Consider the following 20,293-nt stretch of genomic DNA (forward strand, 5'->3'; position numbering starts at 1 on the left):
CCACTTATAGAAACTGTCCATATAGAAGTATTACATATTTGATGTTCACAGTATGAAAACGTAGTGTCCACTGACACGGCCAAACGCATTCGTAACTCACGACTGACTCGAACTTGCAATGCGTTTCGACTTGCGAAATAAGACGCATATAGAGTTGCGCGACTAAAATACTTTTTTAAGTCTATGAATATGTAAACAATCAATTGAAAATCAAATGAAGTCAGTGCTTTCACTACCGGGATTTATGACTCGCTTAGCAGATTGTAACATCATAGTAAAAGCACCCTAAGTTACGGGAGTTTGCCTGCTTGATTTAATTTTAAAATGGGTCATTTTGTTTTAAGGAAAAAGGGGTGGACAACGTAAAAGGGAGTGTCCATTTATTTTAAGGGGGTGTCAATACACCCTGGATACCCTCCGTTGTTGCGCTGCCGGACTGAGATAATAACGAATAAAATGAACCCGTAGTTATTCTCAATAACCACATAAAACGACCTTGCTAATGTAATCCTATTTATAAGATTATTTACATCAATCACTGTTTTCAATAATTTAGTATGGTGTAATTACTTGCTTATTTTGATGACAAGATCTGACAACGTAATATTCTTAACCTTACTTTCAATCGTGAGTTCACAAAACTCTTTAAAGCACACGGTCTCAAGCTTATGCAGATTGCAGGTAAAAACTCGGTTAAGTCCAAGTCTCACTCTTGAGATTGGAAACAAACGTGCATTGAACTGAGCTATGTATCACAAGTATTAACAGTTTTGATCTAAATGGAAAGCAGCTAATATAAATATGAAATAGTTGCTAATAATATAATGTCAAAGTTGTCAAAATTTAAGAAATTGAATCGTGTTTGAGATTACATGTATTATTTTGCGTTAAATATCACACCATGGAACCATGAAAATTAACTGAATAATTTTGTTTCTTTCTACGCTTTATGTTATGGAAAATATTGAAATTTTGTTATCAGAACAGAACATTTCAGCCGGAGATGCTCAACTTTACATAAAAAAATCAGGTATGTACATTCATTATTAAAATTTCTCCTAATCTAAAGCTAATAAATTCCGTAGGAAATAATGAAATAAACCACGTTCAACAATGCGGATCTATTCCTTTAACCTTCCAAAGTGTAATTAATTTTATTCGTGAGGTTTTTTTACCTTTTGGATATCCAGAAACTGTTAGTGAAGATTATTGGAACTATCAGCTTTGGGACACTGCACAAGCCTTTTGTAGTACTATTATTGGTGCCTTCACTACCAGATCTATATTGAAAGGAGTCGGTGTTGGAAATAGTGAAGCAAATGCCCTATCAGCAGCTGTAACATGGATTTTGAAAGATGGAATGGGGATGATAGGAAGAATATTTTTTGCATGGTGGAAAGGGTAGCTACTAAGGTTCCTTAAGGTTTATTTGGGCTTATTTTCATAATATAATCCCAAAATATAAATTAGTTTTTTTGAAAGGTGATTTTTTAATTTTTAGCAACCAATTGGATTCAGATTGTAAAAAATGGAGATTTTTTGCTGATATTTTGAATGATGTTGCTATGACTATTGAACTGATTCTGCCCTATTTCTCCACCTACTCTATGGAAATTTTGTGTCTTACCTCAAGTATGAAATGCATTGTAGGTATTAAAATAAAACCTTATGAATAATTATTCATAAGATATAACATTTTATTTTAAGGTAGGGGTTGCTGGTGGTGCTACTAGAGCTTCCATAACACATCATCAAGCAATTAAAGATAATATGGCTGAAATATCTGCTAAAGATGGTACACAAGAAACCCTTGTAAATTTGATAGGAAGCATAGTTAGTCTTTATTTGCTGACAATTTTTAACGACACACAGTAAGTATGCAGTAGTAACAACAAACAACTACAGCCTTGGTAAAATTTAATAAATCATTCGACTAGACAGTCTAACTATTCATCAGAATTATTTTAACAACCTCTTTTTCTATTTGCAATCTGTAAAATTTACAATGAGCAAATGGTTCAAAGCAGTCATAAGTTATCCTGTAGAAAGATTGCCCAGTGGCAATTTCCTTTCACTTAAGGAGGCTCCCATGTGAAATGTCCTGAAATATGATATATATTTTTTTATAGTATGAGAGTATGAAGTACCCCTCTTTATATGTGTTATTGATTTATATCGAAAGAAAGTTCAAAGTTAGCTTCTTTATGCACAAAATTTAACCATTTTTACAATCACAAACTAAATATATTTCATTGTAATAAACAACTATAATAACTGATGCTGTTATTCATATACATACAGAGATGTCTACATAGATGATGGTCCTTATGCATTGAATCTTTTAAAGACAGCAAGGCATTATACTTTGATGCTTCAATTTTCAGCTGTTCCTTGTACAATTTCTTTGGAGGATGGGTATTGTAAATAGGTCTACTTTGGAGCAATGGAGTCCTTTCTTCACTATGTCTGAGTTTGTAAGAGATTTTACCATTTTCATTAAGAATAACCCGATATTTGAAACTGTAGGATCACCTGTCTTTTTCCCTGGCCTAACCAATGAAACATTGTGTGGAACTGTGCGCTGTGAAGTAATGTTCTAATGATGACTGTACAGAGTCTACTTCCATCATAGTATGACCTATTCCAAGTATGATTTGTTCAATTTCAGTTGCTGGATTTAAAACTTTGTAATTTGCTAGCGCACTCACTAGGATCTTATTTTTATTTTGATATGCGCATCCATCAGAAATTAGGATAACTTTTTCTGGTCCCATAGTGCCATCAGCTTCATGCTATACATAACAGTGTGTGTCCTTGTTATTATTTATCTGAAGTTATGTATCTTGAGCTTCTGTTTGTAATATTGTTTAAATACTAATAATATCAAAGTAGAACCCGTTGCGCATCCGTTATGATCACATTGTTTTATCTGAGCACAATGAAGATATGAAGATCATACTCTATATCGATATTAACAGTGATGAATTCAGCACAAAAGGGTACTTGCATTTTTTGAAAAGTATTTATTATTTTATTTATTTTATAAGTTCTGGATATTAAGTAATGTTAAAAAGTAACATATTTCAATAAAAGAGAAAAAATAATATCTAAATATTTAATTGAAAATCGCAAAAATATAAAATTTTTCTATATATAAGAATAAAGTGAATAAACCTTTTATAGGTAAATTATTACGTAATAACGTTGAAAATTAGAAGCATAATAAACTTAATTACTATAAAATATTGAAATAAGTTAAATTTAAATCTTACTTACATTAAAATTATCCTGGCAAACAAAATAACTACATCTTGCAGGATCTTCAAAACGACCAACACATTCAAACCATTTTTGTTGTATATTCGAATTTCTTGGTATCATAAAAAAAGTTAATCAGGTGTTTTAGTCGTGGTATTTTTCATCCTGGTAGAAAACACGATTTATATACCATATATACCAGTGTGTCAATTTTGGTATCACTTTAAAGTTTTAATTTTTAACTGAAAGATGAAGATGGTCGTTGTCATGACTGCATTGAAAATATGGTCGATATACTATAATTTATTTTTTATTTAATTTCAGTTCCGAGTGGTTGTTGATAGTAGCACTCATCTCTCTCCATTTATTGACCAATTATTGGGCTGTAAAATCTTTAGTCTTCAGAACTTTTAATGATCAAAGACTGATTTTAGTACTGAAAAGTTATTTCAATATTGGAACTGTTCTGAGTCCAACGAAAATTAATGAAAATGAGAATGTTATCTTGGGACGGGGTATTAACAGTAAGTCAATGTTGTATTTTAATAAATTTTACTCCTAAGCTAATTATAATTATCTTTTTAGTGCAACAAATTTGTGGTTTTCAAGTAGTTATTGGTAAATCGCTCAAAACCATTTTAAATAAATGGACAGCGGCAGATTTAAAAGAGATCTTGACAGTGTATCAAGAATATAATTATTTACTTTTAATTAATTTAAACAGTAGAGAGATTTATATTATTCTCAACAAAGGAGAATCTGCAGAAACTTTAATAGCTGCCTATTTTAATGCAGCCAGTTTAGCCATAGCGACTTGTATATACAACCATATGAATTTGGTAAGTAAGAATTGGGGTAGGCAGAAGTCCTATACCATCAAAACATCAATTTTTACTAAATTTGGCTTAATTAAAGAGACCATGGTGGTTTGATAACAATAGATTTTTAAGGAAGTTAAAGGCGGCAACATGCTGTTTCAGAAAGAGCTGTGGTAACGAAACTATTTCAGGAAAGGCAATAGAAATAAGTAATCAAGTAACTCATTTCTTCAATCAAATGGTTAGGTAATGAAATTGTTAGAACACCTGTAACAATTCAACTCTGACATAAAACAGAAAGCAGGAAATCTCAAACTAAATGCTGATGCATCATCAAGATGATTTTACAGAAATCTTTACGTAAATTACCAGGAGAAATTGAGACCTGTGACAAGGACAACTATTGAATTAATACTGCCAATCCCAAAATGATGGATTTGATGTCACCAACCACAGCAAGAAATAAATGCATGCATTTCAGATGTAAAATCGTATTGAAACCAGTGAAACTTCCTGGAAATAAAATTAGTCTTATGTTTGGAGACTTTGAGATTAAGAATTATCAACTACATATGATATTTAATGAGTTATGTGTTGGGTTAGGGGAATTATGTGAAATATATGATGCAATATGATAAAAAGTCAGTAAATGATTCTTTTGGGGAATTAGAAGATGTAAGGAAGCGGTGTGGCAATTGTGAAGTATGTACGAATAGATTTGAAAATATAATAGGCCCCTTTCTGATACTATCCCCATTTTAGAAAAGTAGTCACAATGGATGTTTTAAATAATATGTCTACTGACAAGTGACAAACAAAACCACTACTTTTTTCGATCTTTTGACAATATGGTGTAATGGATTACCTAATTCATTCATTTGTTAGTCATGGTAGGGGATCTTGTGTGGCTACATAACCCGCATAGATGTCACAGTCAAAGTCCCAAACTTCAGTGACAATTGGAAAATCTTTTTACAGAGTTGAAGAAAATAAATCTTGTTGCTTATTCAATCAACAATATGCCCAAGGGAAAGCCAAAATTTGTATATAGAAACTAAGAAGTACGCCATATAATGGTGAACCCATTGATTTCCATGATTTAAAAAAAATGATATACTTTTAGTACACTGATAGAGATTATTCCAGTCGAATTCAGACTCGCATTGAATTCTTTTTAATCTTATATCAATATGGGTGCTTTAAGAGGTAATTTTATTTTCAAAAAAAAAAACGCTCCATATAAAAATAAGTTTTTCGTATTTTCGGCCATGTTAGTTATGCATTATTGTGGTGGCTGGAGATACAGAAAGTACCCCGCTGATTAAAAGTCTTAACGGACACAAAACTCCAAAACTACTGGAGAGTTTTAGGGTACCATATGTAGGCAGATAATATTTTAAGAATATGTGCTGGCAATCTTACATGAACTTTTTTGATTCTTTATCAATATAAATACGAATGTCAAGGATAAACTTTACTTATTTGTTTACGGAATTTCATAAAGAAAAGTTAATCGATATTAGTGGTTGCCAGTGTCGGAAAAGTAGATGGACCTTTTGATGAAACGGTAGTGGAGGATTTGATATTACAAGAGGAGCTAATCCAGCTGAGCACTAATAAGGAGCTGAAAGCGACATTTAAAAGAGGGTATGAGAAATTTTGACTGCAAGTAGAAATACCCGAAAAATTGTGCAAAACTTCTGATCGGGTTTCCCTCGTCATATCTCGTCGAAAAAAGTTTTAGTGCCGTTACAAACTTATCAACAAAAAAGTAGCAGATTGAATACACAGAACTGGAAGATTTGCGGTTATTCCTTACGGAGCTCAAGCCAAATACTGATAATTTGCTGTCAATCCATCAAGTTCATCCCTCTCATTAAAATTTAGTTACATTACCGTTATAAGTGTTTGATTATGATAATATGACGACTGTTATAACAATAATAATTTATATAGTTCAATAAATACCCACAATACAAGAAAGTATACTATATTTATTTTCACCACTACGAATGGGAAGTTTTCTAAATAACATTTGTTAGAATTGATGGGCTCTTGTGCTGCGAGTCACTGTAGATTTCAAAAAAGTAAAATTGAATGGAGTCACTTTTTCCATTAGCAAACTTTGCTTTTTGATATCCACTCTCAGCATAATCAATCAAAATTTATTTGAAAATTTGTTTATTTAGTTTTATTATCAAATAATTAACCCTATCAAGCAATCAATTCTGACCTTTTTTTCTGAAAACTGTTAATTCGTCGTCGAAACTCAGCCACAAAGCAAGTTTCCATAGATGTATTTAGTATTTTTTTCGAGTTTTGGAAATTTGTAACCCGCCGCACCTAGCAAAATTTTGAAAGTGGTTTATGGAACAAAGAAGTTTGGGAACCAATGGTTCAAACTATTTATCCTATGTTATTATACATGATGGGAAGTGCAGGCATTGTACACCTTACTAAATTATGTTGAATAAATGTTTCTGATTGTAGAAAAGTTTATTTGGAGTAATCTAGTTAATATTTTCCATTTTCTACAAAATGTTTCAATAGAACACACTGTAACTGAGTGAGGAGCTTTAATTTATCTTTTTGGCGAAATTTTGATATTCTAATCTAAAGAATCAACAATTAAAATATTAATAATTGAGTACCCTGTGTAAGAAATATCTTTGACTTAGAGATTAAGAGTTACTTTCAAAATATGTAGGAATATAGTAATAATTATTCATCACTTAATTTTAGGATTTACTTGACAAAAGACAACGTAATCATCGAACACCAGTTAACAGGCTGCAGACTTTCATGAAGTCCTATCAAACGACGTCTAATTTAATGAACATTCCTTATAATAATCTATTGCAATTTCAAGAGTTTGTAAAACAAGAATATCAGATGTTTTACACCGCCCTCCAAATTAATGGTAAGTATTGTAATGTAGTTATTAATAAAAAAATTTATATCACAAAATGGTTGGGAGAATTTATACATACATCTTACTTATGTAATTCATCTATACAATAACTATTAATCAACACTAATTTGTCGGACGAAGTGCGACGCTTTTAAGCCGTTGCGCATGCGTCACTGCTAGTGTTCTCAACCACTGGGGGATAACAAATACTCCAAAAGAAATATCTTCCTCTTAAAAACAATTTTAAAAATTACAACAAAAAAACATTGAATTTTTAAATTATGAATTTACAAAAAATGGTTTACTAATTGTATTTTCAAAAAAGGGCATTAATTAATTTTTCAAATTAATAATTATTTAAAATGTGTATTAATTAAATATATCAAAGTGTTAATTTTTTGATAAATGTAGTCATTAATTTTTATATAAAAAAATATTTTACAAAGACTTCAAAGCTAACACAGTGTCATCTATATTGTAACTATAACCTAAATTATTTTTAAGACCGATTGAAATTTTACTTACGGTTTGTGTTCTGCAAAAATATTCAAATTTCTTTTTATCTTTTTGCTTAGAAGTATGATATCCTAAATCATTAGTAGATTCAATTGTTAATAAAGTGTCATGATATTTATATTTTTTTACAACGAAACAATGACATTAGTGAGCACTTTTTAAATGATGTATTAAAATTTTTACTATTTTTAGACCTACAATAATTAAACGCACTGGAGCTTTACTTATTTATTAACAAAAATCAAGGATTGAAAGAATAAAATTTATAACTTTGTATTATCATTTTTCCATGTTTTTCTAAATTCATAATTTCACCTCTAGGATACCACAAATTATTTAATAACCAATTACATGGTAATAAGAAGAACCTAACCAAATGAATAATTGATTAACTTATTAACTAATGTATTTCTTTCAGGGTGGAACTTGAACTCGCATTCATTAAATATGGGGCAATACAGATGTGATTGGAAGTCCTTCAAGAAAAATGAATAAAATGTATCCTACTATTCAACTAATAAATTTTAGTTCGTTTAATATGTAGTTTTTAATAAAAATTAACTACTACAATTTAATCAATTTTATTAAAAAAAATGATATTATAATTGGTCCTTTTTCTATGTACAATAAATATAATTTTGCTATAAATATTTGACTATTCTCATTCATTAACTCGTTTTCATTATTGAGTGTCCTATTTGTTTTTGTTTCAATTGTAATTCATGCATATATGCCAGAAAGCAGCACCATACTAAACTGCAAGCACTGACAAAAGGTACTCGATTCTTCTCAGGGATATATAAAAAATTTACTGTTTGTACAACAGGCCAAACACAAATTCCAACCTGAAAAAAGAACAAATTTGTAAAATACGTAGTCACATATACATTTGACGAAAAAGACTATAAATATATATAATATATGCACGAATTGAAATTTTTGTACTAGGAATAAGATTTATAAATATATAAATAAATACATATATATATATATATATGTTTCTAAATCTTGATTTTTAGGTCTCTTCGTCAAACGTCAAATTTTCATCTGTCTTTAAAACATAAAAAAACTAATTTTAAATCAGAAGAGACTTAAATAAAATAAGAACATTTAGAAGTATAAACATATACATACTTTCCATGATGGAAAAAATTTTTCTCTAATTTGAGTTTCAGCCTCTTGTATACTTTTTCCTTCCAAAATATTCATGCCAAAGAAAAAACATATCAAGGCAAATGGACCATATGTAAACTGCTCCACTATGGCCTATAAGTAAAAGAAACATTATCTTATTACTATGAATTTATCTAAAATATCATGATGAAAAAATCAAAATGCAAGTCTCAACGTGTAAGTTCTGTAACGTAATTTGCACCTCTTTATATTCTACTTCTCTGCCCCCTATGGGGCAGAGACGCTTACCCTCACGAGACAAACTGCAGGAAAGATGAGAGTGGCGCAACGGACAATGGAAAGGGCAATGTTGGGAATTACGAGAAGGGATAGAATTACAAATGAGAACATAAGAAGAAGAACAAACGTTAAGGACATTATTGAAATTATAGCCCAAAAGAAATGGAAATGGGCAGGCCATGTAGCCCGAATGACGGATAATAGATGGACGAAAAGAATATTGGAGTGGAGGCCAAGAATGGATAAGAGAAGTAGAGGCAGGCCGCCAACAAGATGGAGTGACGATGTAAAGAAAATTGTAAGAAATTGGATCCTTACAGCTCAAGATAGAGATAGATGGTTTAAACTAGAGGAGGCCTATATCCAGCAGTGGATGGAAGATGGCTGATAGATGATGATGATGATATTCTACTTGTCCACAAGCTGAGATATATACATTGAACATATTAATTGTACTTTATTCATTGATACATTTTTCTTTTGTGATATATTACGAAATTTTCTTTTGAGCAAGTTATTGATAAATTGACTGTTCGGCTAACTTAGCAGAGCAATGGAAATTAAATGTACAAAATTAATGAATAATTAAAGTAGAATGTTCAATAATATATTTTTTTTTATTCTTTCATGGACTTTACAGATAATGAAAAAGATTCACAAAAGAAATTACTTCTTCTTAGTGTTCTCAGCAGAACACTATTATTGCCGAGGAATTATAGACAAGTGTGGTCTTTTGCTAAGTCCTGAATAATTAATTAATCGACCAATACTAATTAAATGCTGAGGAATAAATGAAATTTTTGAAGTTTTCACAAAATAACACGATTTTTCCACCCTTGTAAAGTTATCCACGAATTTCTACCACAATTATTTTTTTACAAAATAAACTGAACTTTTGCGAAAAAATGTCAATAGAGGACATAAAATGACATGATAATATGCTACATAATTTCACTACCAAAAAATGAAGATATTTTTATTCAAATATAATTATTACATAATTCACATAAATGTGTACGAAACGTCACATGTTTGATATATGTTACAAGAAACATTTTATTTGTTCTATTTATCATAGTATAGGCATTTGTTGATATATCATCTGTGTTTAAATAAATGATGACTCAAGTATTGACTGTAGTTATTCAGGCTAAAATACATATCTACAATATTTTTAATAATAATATCAGCGTAATATACTATATACACTCCACAATTCCAGGTATCTTGTTGAATGGGATAATTACAATGTATACTTCTAAATTCAAGATATCTGCCGTTTCTTCAACACATGCTATTATCCTTTCAAAGTAATATTTTGCCTTTTTACTGCAATTGACCAAAGGGTAAAAACAAAATAACTTCCATATTTATATGAAGTAAACATTATGAATTCTTTTTGACGTTATAAAAAATACTTACTTCACAATGTGTCATGTTAAAGTTAGCAAATCTACAAATTTTTGAAAAACTTGCACATCGAAAAATTTCATAATATGGCACTTAATTTTGCGCTTATTGTTTTTTCTGTCTGCTCATATTGTTCCGCTAACTATAGTAACATTTTAAAAGCCTAGGTATAGAATGTCATGAGTCAATTATAAACGACAAGGGCTATTCATTAATTGCACATTAGTTGCTTTAGAAGATCTTACAAAAATTTTAAAAATCACCATAGATGAATGAATATGTTTCTATAATATTAGTATAAATTATAATGAGTATATAAAATAAAAACTAATAATAATAAAATAATCCAATTCTATATATTAAAATAAAATTTTTTACTCTTAATATGAGATACAATTACAGTGACCTAAAATAATATATTTGAAATAAAATATTCATATAATAATCTGATATAAATTAAATTCTTTGATTTTCAGATCGTAATATTAATTTGTGAAATTTTTGTTCTCATAATAGAATTTACTATTTGATAAATTCCTTATTTTAATAGTTAATGGTATAAGGAATTCTATGATTTTAAAGTGAAGTGCCATTTTAATTACAGTTTGATAATTTTGATATAAAATTTAGAATATTCATAAGATCTGTGATATATTACTTAAAATAAATATAGTATACCTTTGTTATTGATGTCTTAAAGGTATTTTTAGGCCATATTGCTGAAGATAATCTTATCCATCCATATAAAGTTGGTGCAGTAAAGAGTCCACCATATAAACTAAACCTTAGCGCATGTAGCCAGTCATAATTTTCCCATGTTTTACCAGCAATGGTTTGTTGGATAATACAAGATACGGGCCAAATTGTTCCATATGAAAGCATTCCCCTTATAATGGGGTGTCTATTTGTGAAAGCCACAAACCTAGAAAAAACAATCATTACGAATGTTATTCAATGACATTGTATTATTGATTATATATTAAAATTATGTATAAAAATAAAAAAAACGCCAATTATAAACCATTTGCCAAAACTTTAAACTTCAACCTTGAACCATCATTGTGTCACAAAAAATCTTTGTTGCTTTTCCACGTGCCAGTGGATTCTAATTAGTCATCACAACTCATAGAATTACAACCTAAACAATTCCAAAAGTGTTCTGTGACAACTGAAAGTAAAATTTTTTATTTGTTCCATTAAGAAATCCCTGACCAATCGAAACTAATTAGGACTGCAAACAAAGCTATAATCATGTGCTAATGCTATAAATTTATGCATGAATATTCCATTATTCCGCTGAAATGAATTAATTTGTCATTGTCATTGGCACAAAACCACAAGTGATATTAATAATATGATAATTATTACCAAAAATTAAAAACTGCGATAAAACAATGGACGTAAGCAAACCCTATCAAAATTTAAAATAAAACAACTCGTTTCTAAGATTATATACTCGATTCGTTCTACGCAAACACAGACTTCAAATTGGACAGAATTCCACAAACTTTTCTGACGATTCAAAATAGTTCGAAATCAATTCAAATACTTGTAGGAGTACTGTGCATTAGGCCGGCGGCCTATAAAATAATAATAATATAATGCGTGAAAAATTTATCCTTTGATTAAATGTTGTACAACTTATACAAATTTCAAAAAAATTCGCTTTTTAACTGTTGTAAAACAAATAAGTTAATAGAGTTATGAAAAAATATAACCGTGCTAACAAATATCATTGTTGAAGGAACATATTAACTTTAAACTTTCCATTCAAATTAATTTACCTGTGCACTATGAAAATACCATTGAATTTAAAGTGTAGGAACTATTTATATACATGAAGTCGACAGAAGAAGCCATCTTAAACATTCAAATATGAATTATTTTATTTTGGTTGATAGAGAGCACCAATTTGTTTTTGGAAATTTTAATTAATTTTACAGTGGAATTTATATATTTGAATTTATATAAGTATCCGCTGGGATCAATTCGATAGTGACTGAAATGTTAAAACATTAGTAATTAGATTACAAACAAAATTATTTCCTAATTAGTCTTACTTTTATCATCTCATATAACTGCATACTATTATTTGGCATAATACAAAGGTAACTATATTTAAAAAACTTAATAAGCGCTCCTTACTATACAATCGGCTTCTGATATATCGCATACAACTATTTCTATTCGTATAATTTAACGTTTGGTACTTCACAGTGTACTATTTCTACTTTTTAAAAATGGTTTAAATAGAAGTTAAACGATTAGTTCAAACTGAACGTGTGTGGTCGGCCATACAATCGCTTCTTAGAAAGCTATATGCGCATGCTTCCAATGGTCCCGGACCATTTCTGACTGTTCCGAAAGACCGCGGAATCTTTTATTTATGTACTGTTTTATTGTTTTAGTATAACTCGAGTATATAATCTTTGGTATAACGTTGATAAGTTCGAGATAATATGTATAAAAAACTGGCAGTTTGCTCTCTTCTAATTGCCATTATTGCTTTAATATTACCCAACTATGTAAGCAACGTTATCGGTACCATTATAGGCTCATACTTATTTTTTACCAATGAATCTAGCAATTCCGATGGTACCATATTTACAAAAGAAGAATTGAAACTTTACAATGGTATAGATAATACAGAACTTTATCTATCAATTTTAGGAAACGTCTTTGACGTAACTAGAGGCAAAAAACATTATGGACCTAATCAACAATATAATGTGTTTGTTGGTGAGTACATTTAATGGTTTTAATCATAAAAAATAGTAGGTATCGATACTTCTTATCATTGTGGGTAACTATCTGAGTATTCATTTTCATATTTAGCTTTGTCTTAAGAAAATAGCTGCATGAAGGATAAGTCCAAAAGTAATGAAAATTTTAACTTCGTAATAAATTTTTAATATTCATAGAACAATACAAAACAATATATTTATCACTAAAGGTGAGTATTTCCTGTGATAAGAAAATGTATACTACTTTTAATTTATATACAACTAATCTTTGTAGAAATGAATTGTTCTAGAAATTGTAGGATATGAACAAATTACTGTTAAAATCTTACCTAAGGGATAGAGAGATCAGAACAAAGTACTTTCGGTAATCATCCAATAAAAGCAGGAGTTCCACAGGGGAGCATCTTGGGGCCAACTAGCAATTACTGAAAGCATTATGGTGACCTTTGCCAAACACACTCATATTAGTAAACAACCAAAGTCCAATTGAAGCTTCCAGGATTCTACAGACACATTTATATGACACCTAAACGTGGCTGAGCAAATGGAAAATCAAGACAAACAAAACAAAATCTGTCTAAGTGACCTTCACTTTATAAAAAGATCAGTGCCCTCCTGTTTATATGGACAATACACACATACCACAATCTACTAACATGAAATACTTAGGCATGCACCTAGACACAAGGCTCTTAAGGAAAGACCATAATATTGAAAAACACAAACAAATTGACCTGAAAGGAAAAGATTTATAGTGGCTAATTGGGAGGAACAAATTAACACTTGAAAACAAGCTTCTACTCTATAAACCTACAATCAAGCCTAACTGGATATATGGTGTTCAGTTCTAAAATTGTGCAGATATATCAAATATAGCGATCATACAGAGAATACAGTCCAAAATACTTCCCATGATAACTGATGCACCGTCGTATGTGTCAAACCTAAACCTACATAAAGACTTAATTCTCCGATTTGTCAAAGATGTCTATAAGAAAGAAACATGAAACATCATGGACGACTGGCTAACCATAAAAACACCTTACTCCATCCACTTATAGAACCACAAGATGGTAGAAGACTAAAAAAATTGACCAGGAGACCTACAAAATGGGTAAAGAGGACTTGTCATTGGAGAAGACTTCATCACCTAAAATAGAGTTTATGTACTCTGAATCCATCCCAATAGCATAAAAAACTGGATATGCTTTATTGCTACTAAAGTAAAATGAAAAATAAAAAAAGATTTTCAAAGCCATGCTCCTTTCATATTAACATAAATTTTATCATTGCTGGAAAAATTTCGTTTATTAAATAATGTCCACATTCTAAAATTAGTTATTTGTAGGGTGTGATGCTTCAAGAAGTTTTGTCACTGGTATGTTTGGTAAAGAAGACATTTCTGAAGAAGTTATAGATTTTAGCAAAGAAGAATTGAGCTCTTTGAACCATTGGGTGAAGTTTTATAAGAAGGAATATAATCAAGTAGGTAAAGTGATTTGAATTTTATTTCTGATTAAAAAGTTGTCTACAGAATCAAAAGCTTTGTTTTCACAGGGAAACTTGTCGGAAAGTACTATTTCCAAGATGGCAAACCTACTCCTTATGGAGAGAAGGTGAATAAACTGATAAAAGAAGCAGAACTAGTTAAAGAACATGAAAAGGAACAATTGAAGAAATTTCCACATTGCAATGTTGAGTGGGATGCTAATCAAGGTTCCAAATTATGGTGTTCAAATAAAAGGTACTAACACTTTCTTATATATTTGAAAATTATTTTTCTTTTACATTTTCCAGCGCGCAAAATTATAATTTTTTATTGCAAAAATTAATGCATAAAATTATCAATCAAGCATTTCTGTGAAAACATGATATCAGATATAAAGATGTTTCTTCTTTTTCTCCTCCTCCTCTTCCTCCTTTATCTTTTCCTGTCCTGTGCCAGTATGATCATCTAATTTTTTGTATCTGCTATTCATTCATCCATGTTTTTCTTGGTTTCCTCTCTACTCCTATAGTTCTTGCTTTTCACTATAGTTTTGTTAATCTATCTTGTTCCATCCTTGTTAAATTTCCAAACCAGTTTAAGATTCTCTTATTTATTTTTTCTTCGATTGTATCTTGTTGTAAGTTGTTTCTTATTATTTTATTTCTCAATCTATCCATCCTAGTTTTTCCTTGTATTTTTGTTAGTAATTTATCTTGATTACATTTACTATCTATTTTATTGTTAGTTACCTTTCATATGTGCTGGAAGTGTTACTGTATTGTATATGTTCATTTCTATTTTCTTTGGTTTCTCCTTCTTATTGAACACTGTTTAATCAATGCATAGTATATATTTGCTACTTTTTTTTATTCTGTTACCTCCGCTTTTATTTGCCCTTTTTTGTGATTACTGTTCAAAGATATTCGAAAGTTGAGACTTGTGTTCTATTTATGTGTCTTTTGCTGTTAGTCCGACTACGTTTTCATTTTTCATTATCATTGTTTTAAATTTTTCTATGTTCATTTCCATTTGTAGTTTTTCTATATCTTCTATCCAAATTTTTGTTATTGTTTCCATCTGTGGTGGTTATGAACCGCCGAGGGTCAAAAAGACCAATATGAACTGAGTTGAACTGACGCGAGGACAAGGTTGATATAAATCAAAATTATATTTTTCAATATTTTGTATCCGTATCTATCTCTTTTTTTCTGTATACTGTTCTATATGTTTGATTTATGTTAAGTTACATCTTATAGATTTGCACAATTTTATCAGGTACATGGGCTGTTTTTTCTTAATAGTAGAGTCATAGTTATTTTTATACAAAGTCACCATGAAAATTAGGGCATTTGTCATAAAGAGATAATAGCTTACTTATATCCTCTGCAAAGAACTCTGACGCCATTGAGAAACCACAAGAAAACTTGATCATTTTGCATTAATATTTTTATAATTATTATACTTTGACCACATTTTCAGTTTCCGTTGATGAATATATAATTATGCAAAAGTTGGGAATATAAATATTAAAAAGAGTATATATGTATTTTTTACTAAATGGTAGTAATTTTAAATATTGATGGATTTTTTGATAGACCATTATTTTAACGTTTAGACCTAATTTAGATGTTTTTAGTAGATTAAATTACACAAATAATTTTTTATAAAGTTTAGATTGTTATTCCTGACCGGTACGGTTTGCATGATCCTCACTACTGATTGCATCTTGAATGTTTTCGGCGATGGTGTATCTCGATGTTTCCACTCGTTAATCTGAATGATTTTTAAATGGGCGAGGGGTGGAAGCAAACGGATTAGCCCTCGTATTGTGTAAATTCTGAAGAGCCTCTCGTTGTCCGTAGGCTGGTTTTGCTACTCCAAGCAATTCGTGATGATGATAATGGTGGCTGTGGACCAATATTCGACTTAAACTCATAAATTGTTTTATATACAATAAAGAAGACTCATATTAACGTATAATTATTACTGTACTGATGTTTTTGTTTTGTAGTGGTGGAATTTCAAGAGATTGGGTCGGAGTTCCAAGACAGTATTATGATGTTAATACTAAAAGTTACCGATGTGCTTGCATCAAACAAGATCAGGTGAATAATATTGGAAATATTAAAGAGTATGAGGGTTGTGATAAAGGTTCGAATATTTGTTTTGTTAAAACTTAAATCTATTTATATTTGAAATAAGTATTTTATTGTGTAGGTTGTTATTTTTAATATAATTATGTTATTTAAAATTGAAATTGACTTCATTATCTAAAGATACAAAAATTCAGGATGTGTACTTGTACTGACCTTTGGAAGTGACCACAGAAAGATAAAAAAATTCCTTAATCTATATAAAATGGGCGCATACTAATAACGAGAGAAATAAAAAAACAAAACATATCTAAAACCACCATTTCTCTAGAATAAACTCTTAAAACAATTTTTTGATCATAATATCACTTATAAGGGAAAATAGACATGTTATGTAGATAGCACAATGGAGAATAAAACCAGTACTGCCAGTATGCTATGTCTTCTGAAGCTATTGCAAGTAGTTCACAAACCTTAGTCATTCAACAGTAAAGTAATTTGTCGACCAAAGTGATAACTGTTGGAAACGCCAACGCTGGTACTGGTCTAAATATTTCTATAAACGCAAATTTAACCATTATTTTCAATAATTAGTTTGTTGTATTTTAGTTAATTGTTGGTTTTTATTTTTTGCCATTAAATAGATATTATAATATTTGTCAATGTGTTATATTTTTAAATATAAAAAATATTCATCAAACAGATGAGAAAAATTTTTACAATCACAATATTTTAGAGGGCGGGAAGTGAATACAGCAAATGAGGGCGGTAAGTAGAGGTGTGTAATATGAAACTTTCTAACCTTCAATGACGTTAATAATGACAGCATTGCATAAATGGTTGTAAATAAAATTATATTATTACAATATTCAAGTCAGAAGATTATCGATAGGAAATTTGATTTTTGCAATTAGTAGACTACGTTGTATTTTTAGCGACAATTAGACCTGCGTTGCTAACCAAACTTTTGAAGTAATCAAATAGCTGTCAATTTAATTTTGTGACTTGATTTAAAAACTTGTGAACTTACTGGTTGTTTAGCAGTTATTTTCAATACTATAAAGTAAAAAATGTCTTATTCCGAGTTTTCTTTGACTTAGTAGAAGTATACACTCACAAAAATGACCGAAAATTTACGAAACCGACTTTTTAAATAAAGCTCCCGTTGAAATTTATTTAATCATCAAGGTTGTATTTGGGCAGGAGCTTGTCGAATTTGTGGAATCAACCAGATAACATTAGATGATATTGAAGATTCGGGAACCTTATCAATTGTGAAACTTAAGGAAACAAAGATTGATGTAAACAGGAGATTTTTAGTTACTGAAAATATGTTAAACCGCATTCTCATAGACCCTCGTCTAGCAGCTGCAAATGATCGCCGCATAATTTATGCATATCACAATATATAAGGTTGTGGGTAAAAATCAGTTTTATAAGGTTCACGAAACTGTGGCTGATTTTCTCAATCTTGAAAATTCTTACTCATATACAGGTTATTCATTTCGAATATCATCTGATCTACAATTTTTTTTTATATTATCTCCAATGGCTCGTAATTGCAGGGATACGTTTGTAACCACTGACTAGTTTAGAAGTTAATACGTCTCGTCAGAAATGCACCTCCCTGATATACAGATGGTTCGAAGCTAGCGCAAGGAGCTTCATTGGCCATTTGTGGACCAAAAGGCAAGCTCTCCATACCACTAGGAAAATCAGTCACCATTTTTCAGGTAGAGTTGCTAGCAATAAATAAATGTGCTCAGGAGCGTTTGGATAGAAATCTAAAAAGCACGTTCACATTCTCTCAGATAGCTAAGCGGCCTTGAAGGTCCTGAAAGCTATTGATTACACATCCAAATTAGCGTGGGAGTGCAAAACAAACTTTAAAAGCACTCACTAATACACAAATAGTAACCCTAATTGGGCTGCCAGACCACTAGGGGATAACAGGCAATAAGGAAGCAGAAAACCTTGACAAAAAGGTTACAACGACTCTATACTTTGGAGTAGTACATAAGATGCCACATCAATAACGAATTGAACAGAGGGCTAAGGAATTAGATGGAGTCTCGAAAAACAGTCCTGTCCTAAGACAATCCATACGATTCAAAACCATATCAGCTAAGAAGTCTGTGGAATTTCTCGTGATGACCAGAAACCACATCAAACTGTTCTTCTGAAAGGTCACTGTCCCGTCAAATACCACCTTAAAACTAGGCATGACAGAGGACGACAACTGCATATTTGGCGAATCAGCCATGGAAAAAGCTTCTTTGCGAATGTCTTGATCATTTCGTTAAAAGGCTAGATAGTACTAATACCTTGGGAAGTGGGACACAAAAACCCCAGAAAATAGCCTTCTTTGGGAGGAGTTCACGTATTTTGGAAGCAGAACAATGAGATGTAGAGTCTTGTATAAAATAATTTAGCTTTAGTCCTTATACTCGTTGTTTTATTTACTACAAAAATAGTGCACTTCATGACCTATAAGAATGAATACTTCTGGGACTAAGCAGTTCTCCTAAAATGACACCAGGCAATATTTCTGAAGATCGTTTACTCCCTACATACTAATGTTGATACAGACATGCGCTCTTTAACAGACGTAGAGTTCTTTACTGTAACTGGGGAATGTGAGGAAACGTCTATAGATCCTAGAACATAATTTACGTTTATCTGCAAACTAAACCGGTTTTTCCGTTCTTGGCGGCTTGCCCTTTGCATGTGTAAAACACATAATTGGCTAGTATGTATCAGGTGTGTCAAATAATATTTGAATACAGACTGCAATATAAATGTTTGGTACATTCCAAAGAATAATATGTTTTTATAGATATATGAAAATGTTGAGGTCTATGAGTTGGAAAAATTCAGTGATTATCAAACGGTTTTACGTAATTCCCTCATCGCAGAACGCCACTGCATTGCGTCATGACATCGACGCGTCGTTTCACGTACTAGTACACTTCCCCCCACAATGGCGTTTGTTCATTTTCGCAGTTTATAAAACCGCCTAAAATATCTTCAAATAATCTTTTAATAAAGTGAAAATAGTGTTTTTCCCTTAGCGTTAGATGAAATTGACACAATAGCGCATATAAATTATATTCACACAAAAACAGGTAAGTTACATTTAATTTCACTACATAGAAATGCCATAAAAATTGAATTCACTATTGATAATGGTTACATTACGACAATCTCCTTTAATTTAATCAATTTTTATCTTAGATTTATTGTTTTTATTAAGTAGTGATATTTTGTATTTGTAAACAAATAATTGGGAGTAGAGTATCTCAAATCGATATGATATTAGGTCAATGTAAAATAGAGAACAGTCGTGGTTAGGCACACAAGGGATGAGGGCGAATAGCACGTCTCCAAAATAAGCGAGGGATCTTTTGTGTCAGTGTGATTTAAGGGATCGGTTGTGGCCGACAAGTGATTATCGTGATGATTTTCGTTTTAAATACAATTTCTCGAAGGGTCATGTGGTGAGCCAAGAGAAGTGATGTAATTAATAAAAGGATACCTTTATAATTAACGCCTTATACATATATTGCAACATGAAAGAATAGTTAGAAATTGTTATATTTATTAGTTCATTTATATGAAAGAGGAGCAAGAAAAATAAATGA

At 30.7% G+C, this 20,293-nt stretch overlaps 4 protein-coding genes across 12 annotated transcripts in view; 3 read left to right on the plus strand and 1 right to left on the minus strand.

Annotated features, from left to right (window-relative positions):
• The first annotated feature begins 456 nt into the window (after positions 1 to 456).
• On the plus strand, positions 457 to 8,040 carry LOC130894007 (RUS family member 1). 3 transcript variants are annotated; one of them, XM_057800505.1, is made up of 8 exons: positions 464 to 1,030; positions 1,086 to 1,401; positions 1,502 to 1,650; positions 1,712 to 1,871; positions 3,583 to 3,782; positions 3,844 to 4,097; positions 6,819 to 6,996; positions 7,922 to 8,040. In XM_057800505.1, the coding sequence occupies exons 1-8, from the start codon at positions 955 to 957 to the stop codon at positions 7,996 to 7,998; spliced, it is 1,410 nt and encodes a 469-aa protein (XP_057656488.1). In that variant the 5' UTR covers positions 464 to 954; the 3' UTR covers positions 7,999 to 8,040. The 3 variants fall into 3 exon arrangements, with proteins under 3 accessions (XP_057656487.1, XP_057656488.1, XP_057656489.1); XM_057800506.1 differs by having other exon boundaries at positions 469 to 1,030; positions 1,502 to 1,646; positions 1,708 to 1,871; XM_057800504.1 differs by having other exon boundaries at positions 457 to 1,030; positions 6,819 to 8,040.
• Positions 8,041 to 8,068: 28 nt separating this feature from the next.
• Positions 8,069 to 11,798, minus strand: LOC130894009 (mpv17-like protein). Of its 3 annotated transcripts, none has more exons than XM_057800510.1 (4): positions 11,695 to 11,798; positions 11,005 to 11,248; positions 8,638 to 8,769; positions 8,069 to 8,348 (listed from the first exon to the last, which is right to left on the minus strand). In XM_057800510.1, exons 2-4 carry the CDS (start codon positions 11,206 to 11,208, stop codon positions 8,172 to 8,174), a joined length of 513 nt encoding a protein of 170 aa, XP_057656493.1. In that variant the 5' UTR covers positions 11,209 to 11,248; positions 11,695 to 11,798; the 3' UTR covers positions 8,069 to 8,171. The 3 variants fall into 3 exon arrangements, with proteins under 3 accessions (XP_057656493.1, XP_057656492.1, XP_057656491.1); XM_057800509.1 differs by lacking the exon at positions 11,695 to 11,798 and adding an exon at positions 11,348 to 11,491; XM_057800508.1 differs by having other exon boundaries at positions 11,005 to 11,749.
• An 819-nt stretch (positions 11,799 to 12,617) lies between these two features.
• Positions 12,618 to 16,816, plus strand: LOC130894008 (neuferricin). Its single transcript, XM_057800507.1, has 4 exons — positions 12,618 to 13,065; positions 14,419 to 14,559; positions 14,628 to 14,814; positions 16,571 to 16,816. The coding sequence occupies exons 1-4, from the start codon at positions 12,786 to 12,788 to the stop codon at positions 16,737 to 16,739; spliced, it is 777 nt and encodes a 258-aa protein (XP_057656490.1). The 5' UTR covers positions 12,618 to 12,785; the 3' UTR covers positions 16,740 to 16,816.
• Positions 16,817 to 19,628: 2,812 nt separating this feature from the next.
• Positions 19,629 to 20,293, plus strand: part of LOC130894006 (uncharacterized) — a 37,165-nt gene continuing 36,500 nt past the window's right edge. For 2 of the 5 annotated variants that reach the window (XM_057800500.1, XM_057800501.1), the window contains exon 1: positions 19,629 to 19,777. The gene's annotated coding sequence lies outside the window, so the exon portion shown is untranslated. Of the gene's footprint in view, positions 19,778 to 19,833; positions 20,169 to 20,293 lie in introns of those variants that run through there. The other 3 variants (XM_057800503.1, XM_057800498.1, XM_057800496.1) reach the window with 3 other exon arrangements.

The sequence above is a fragment of the Diorhabda carinulata genome, chromosome 5, assembly GCF_026250575.1.
Source record: "Diorhabda carinulata isolate Delta chromosome 5, icDioCari1.1, whole genome shotgun sequence".
In the NCBI taxonomy this organism is placed as follows: Eukaryota; Metazoa; Arthropoda; class Insecta; order Coleoptera; family Chrysomelidae; genus Diorhabda; species Diorhabda carinulata.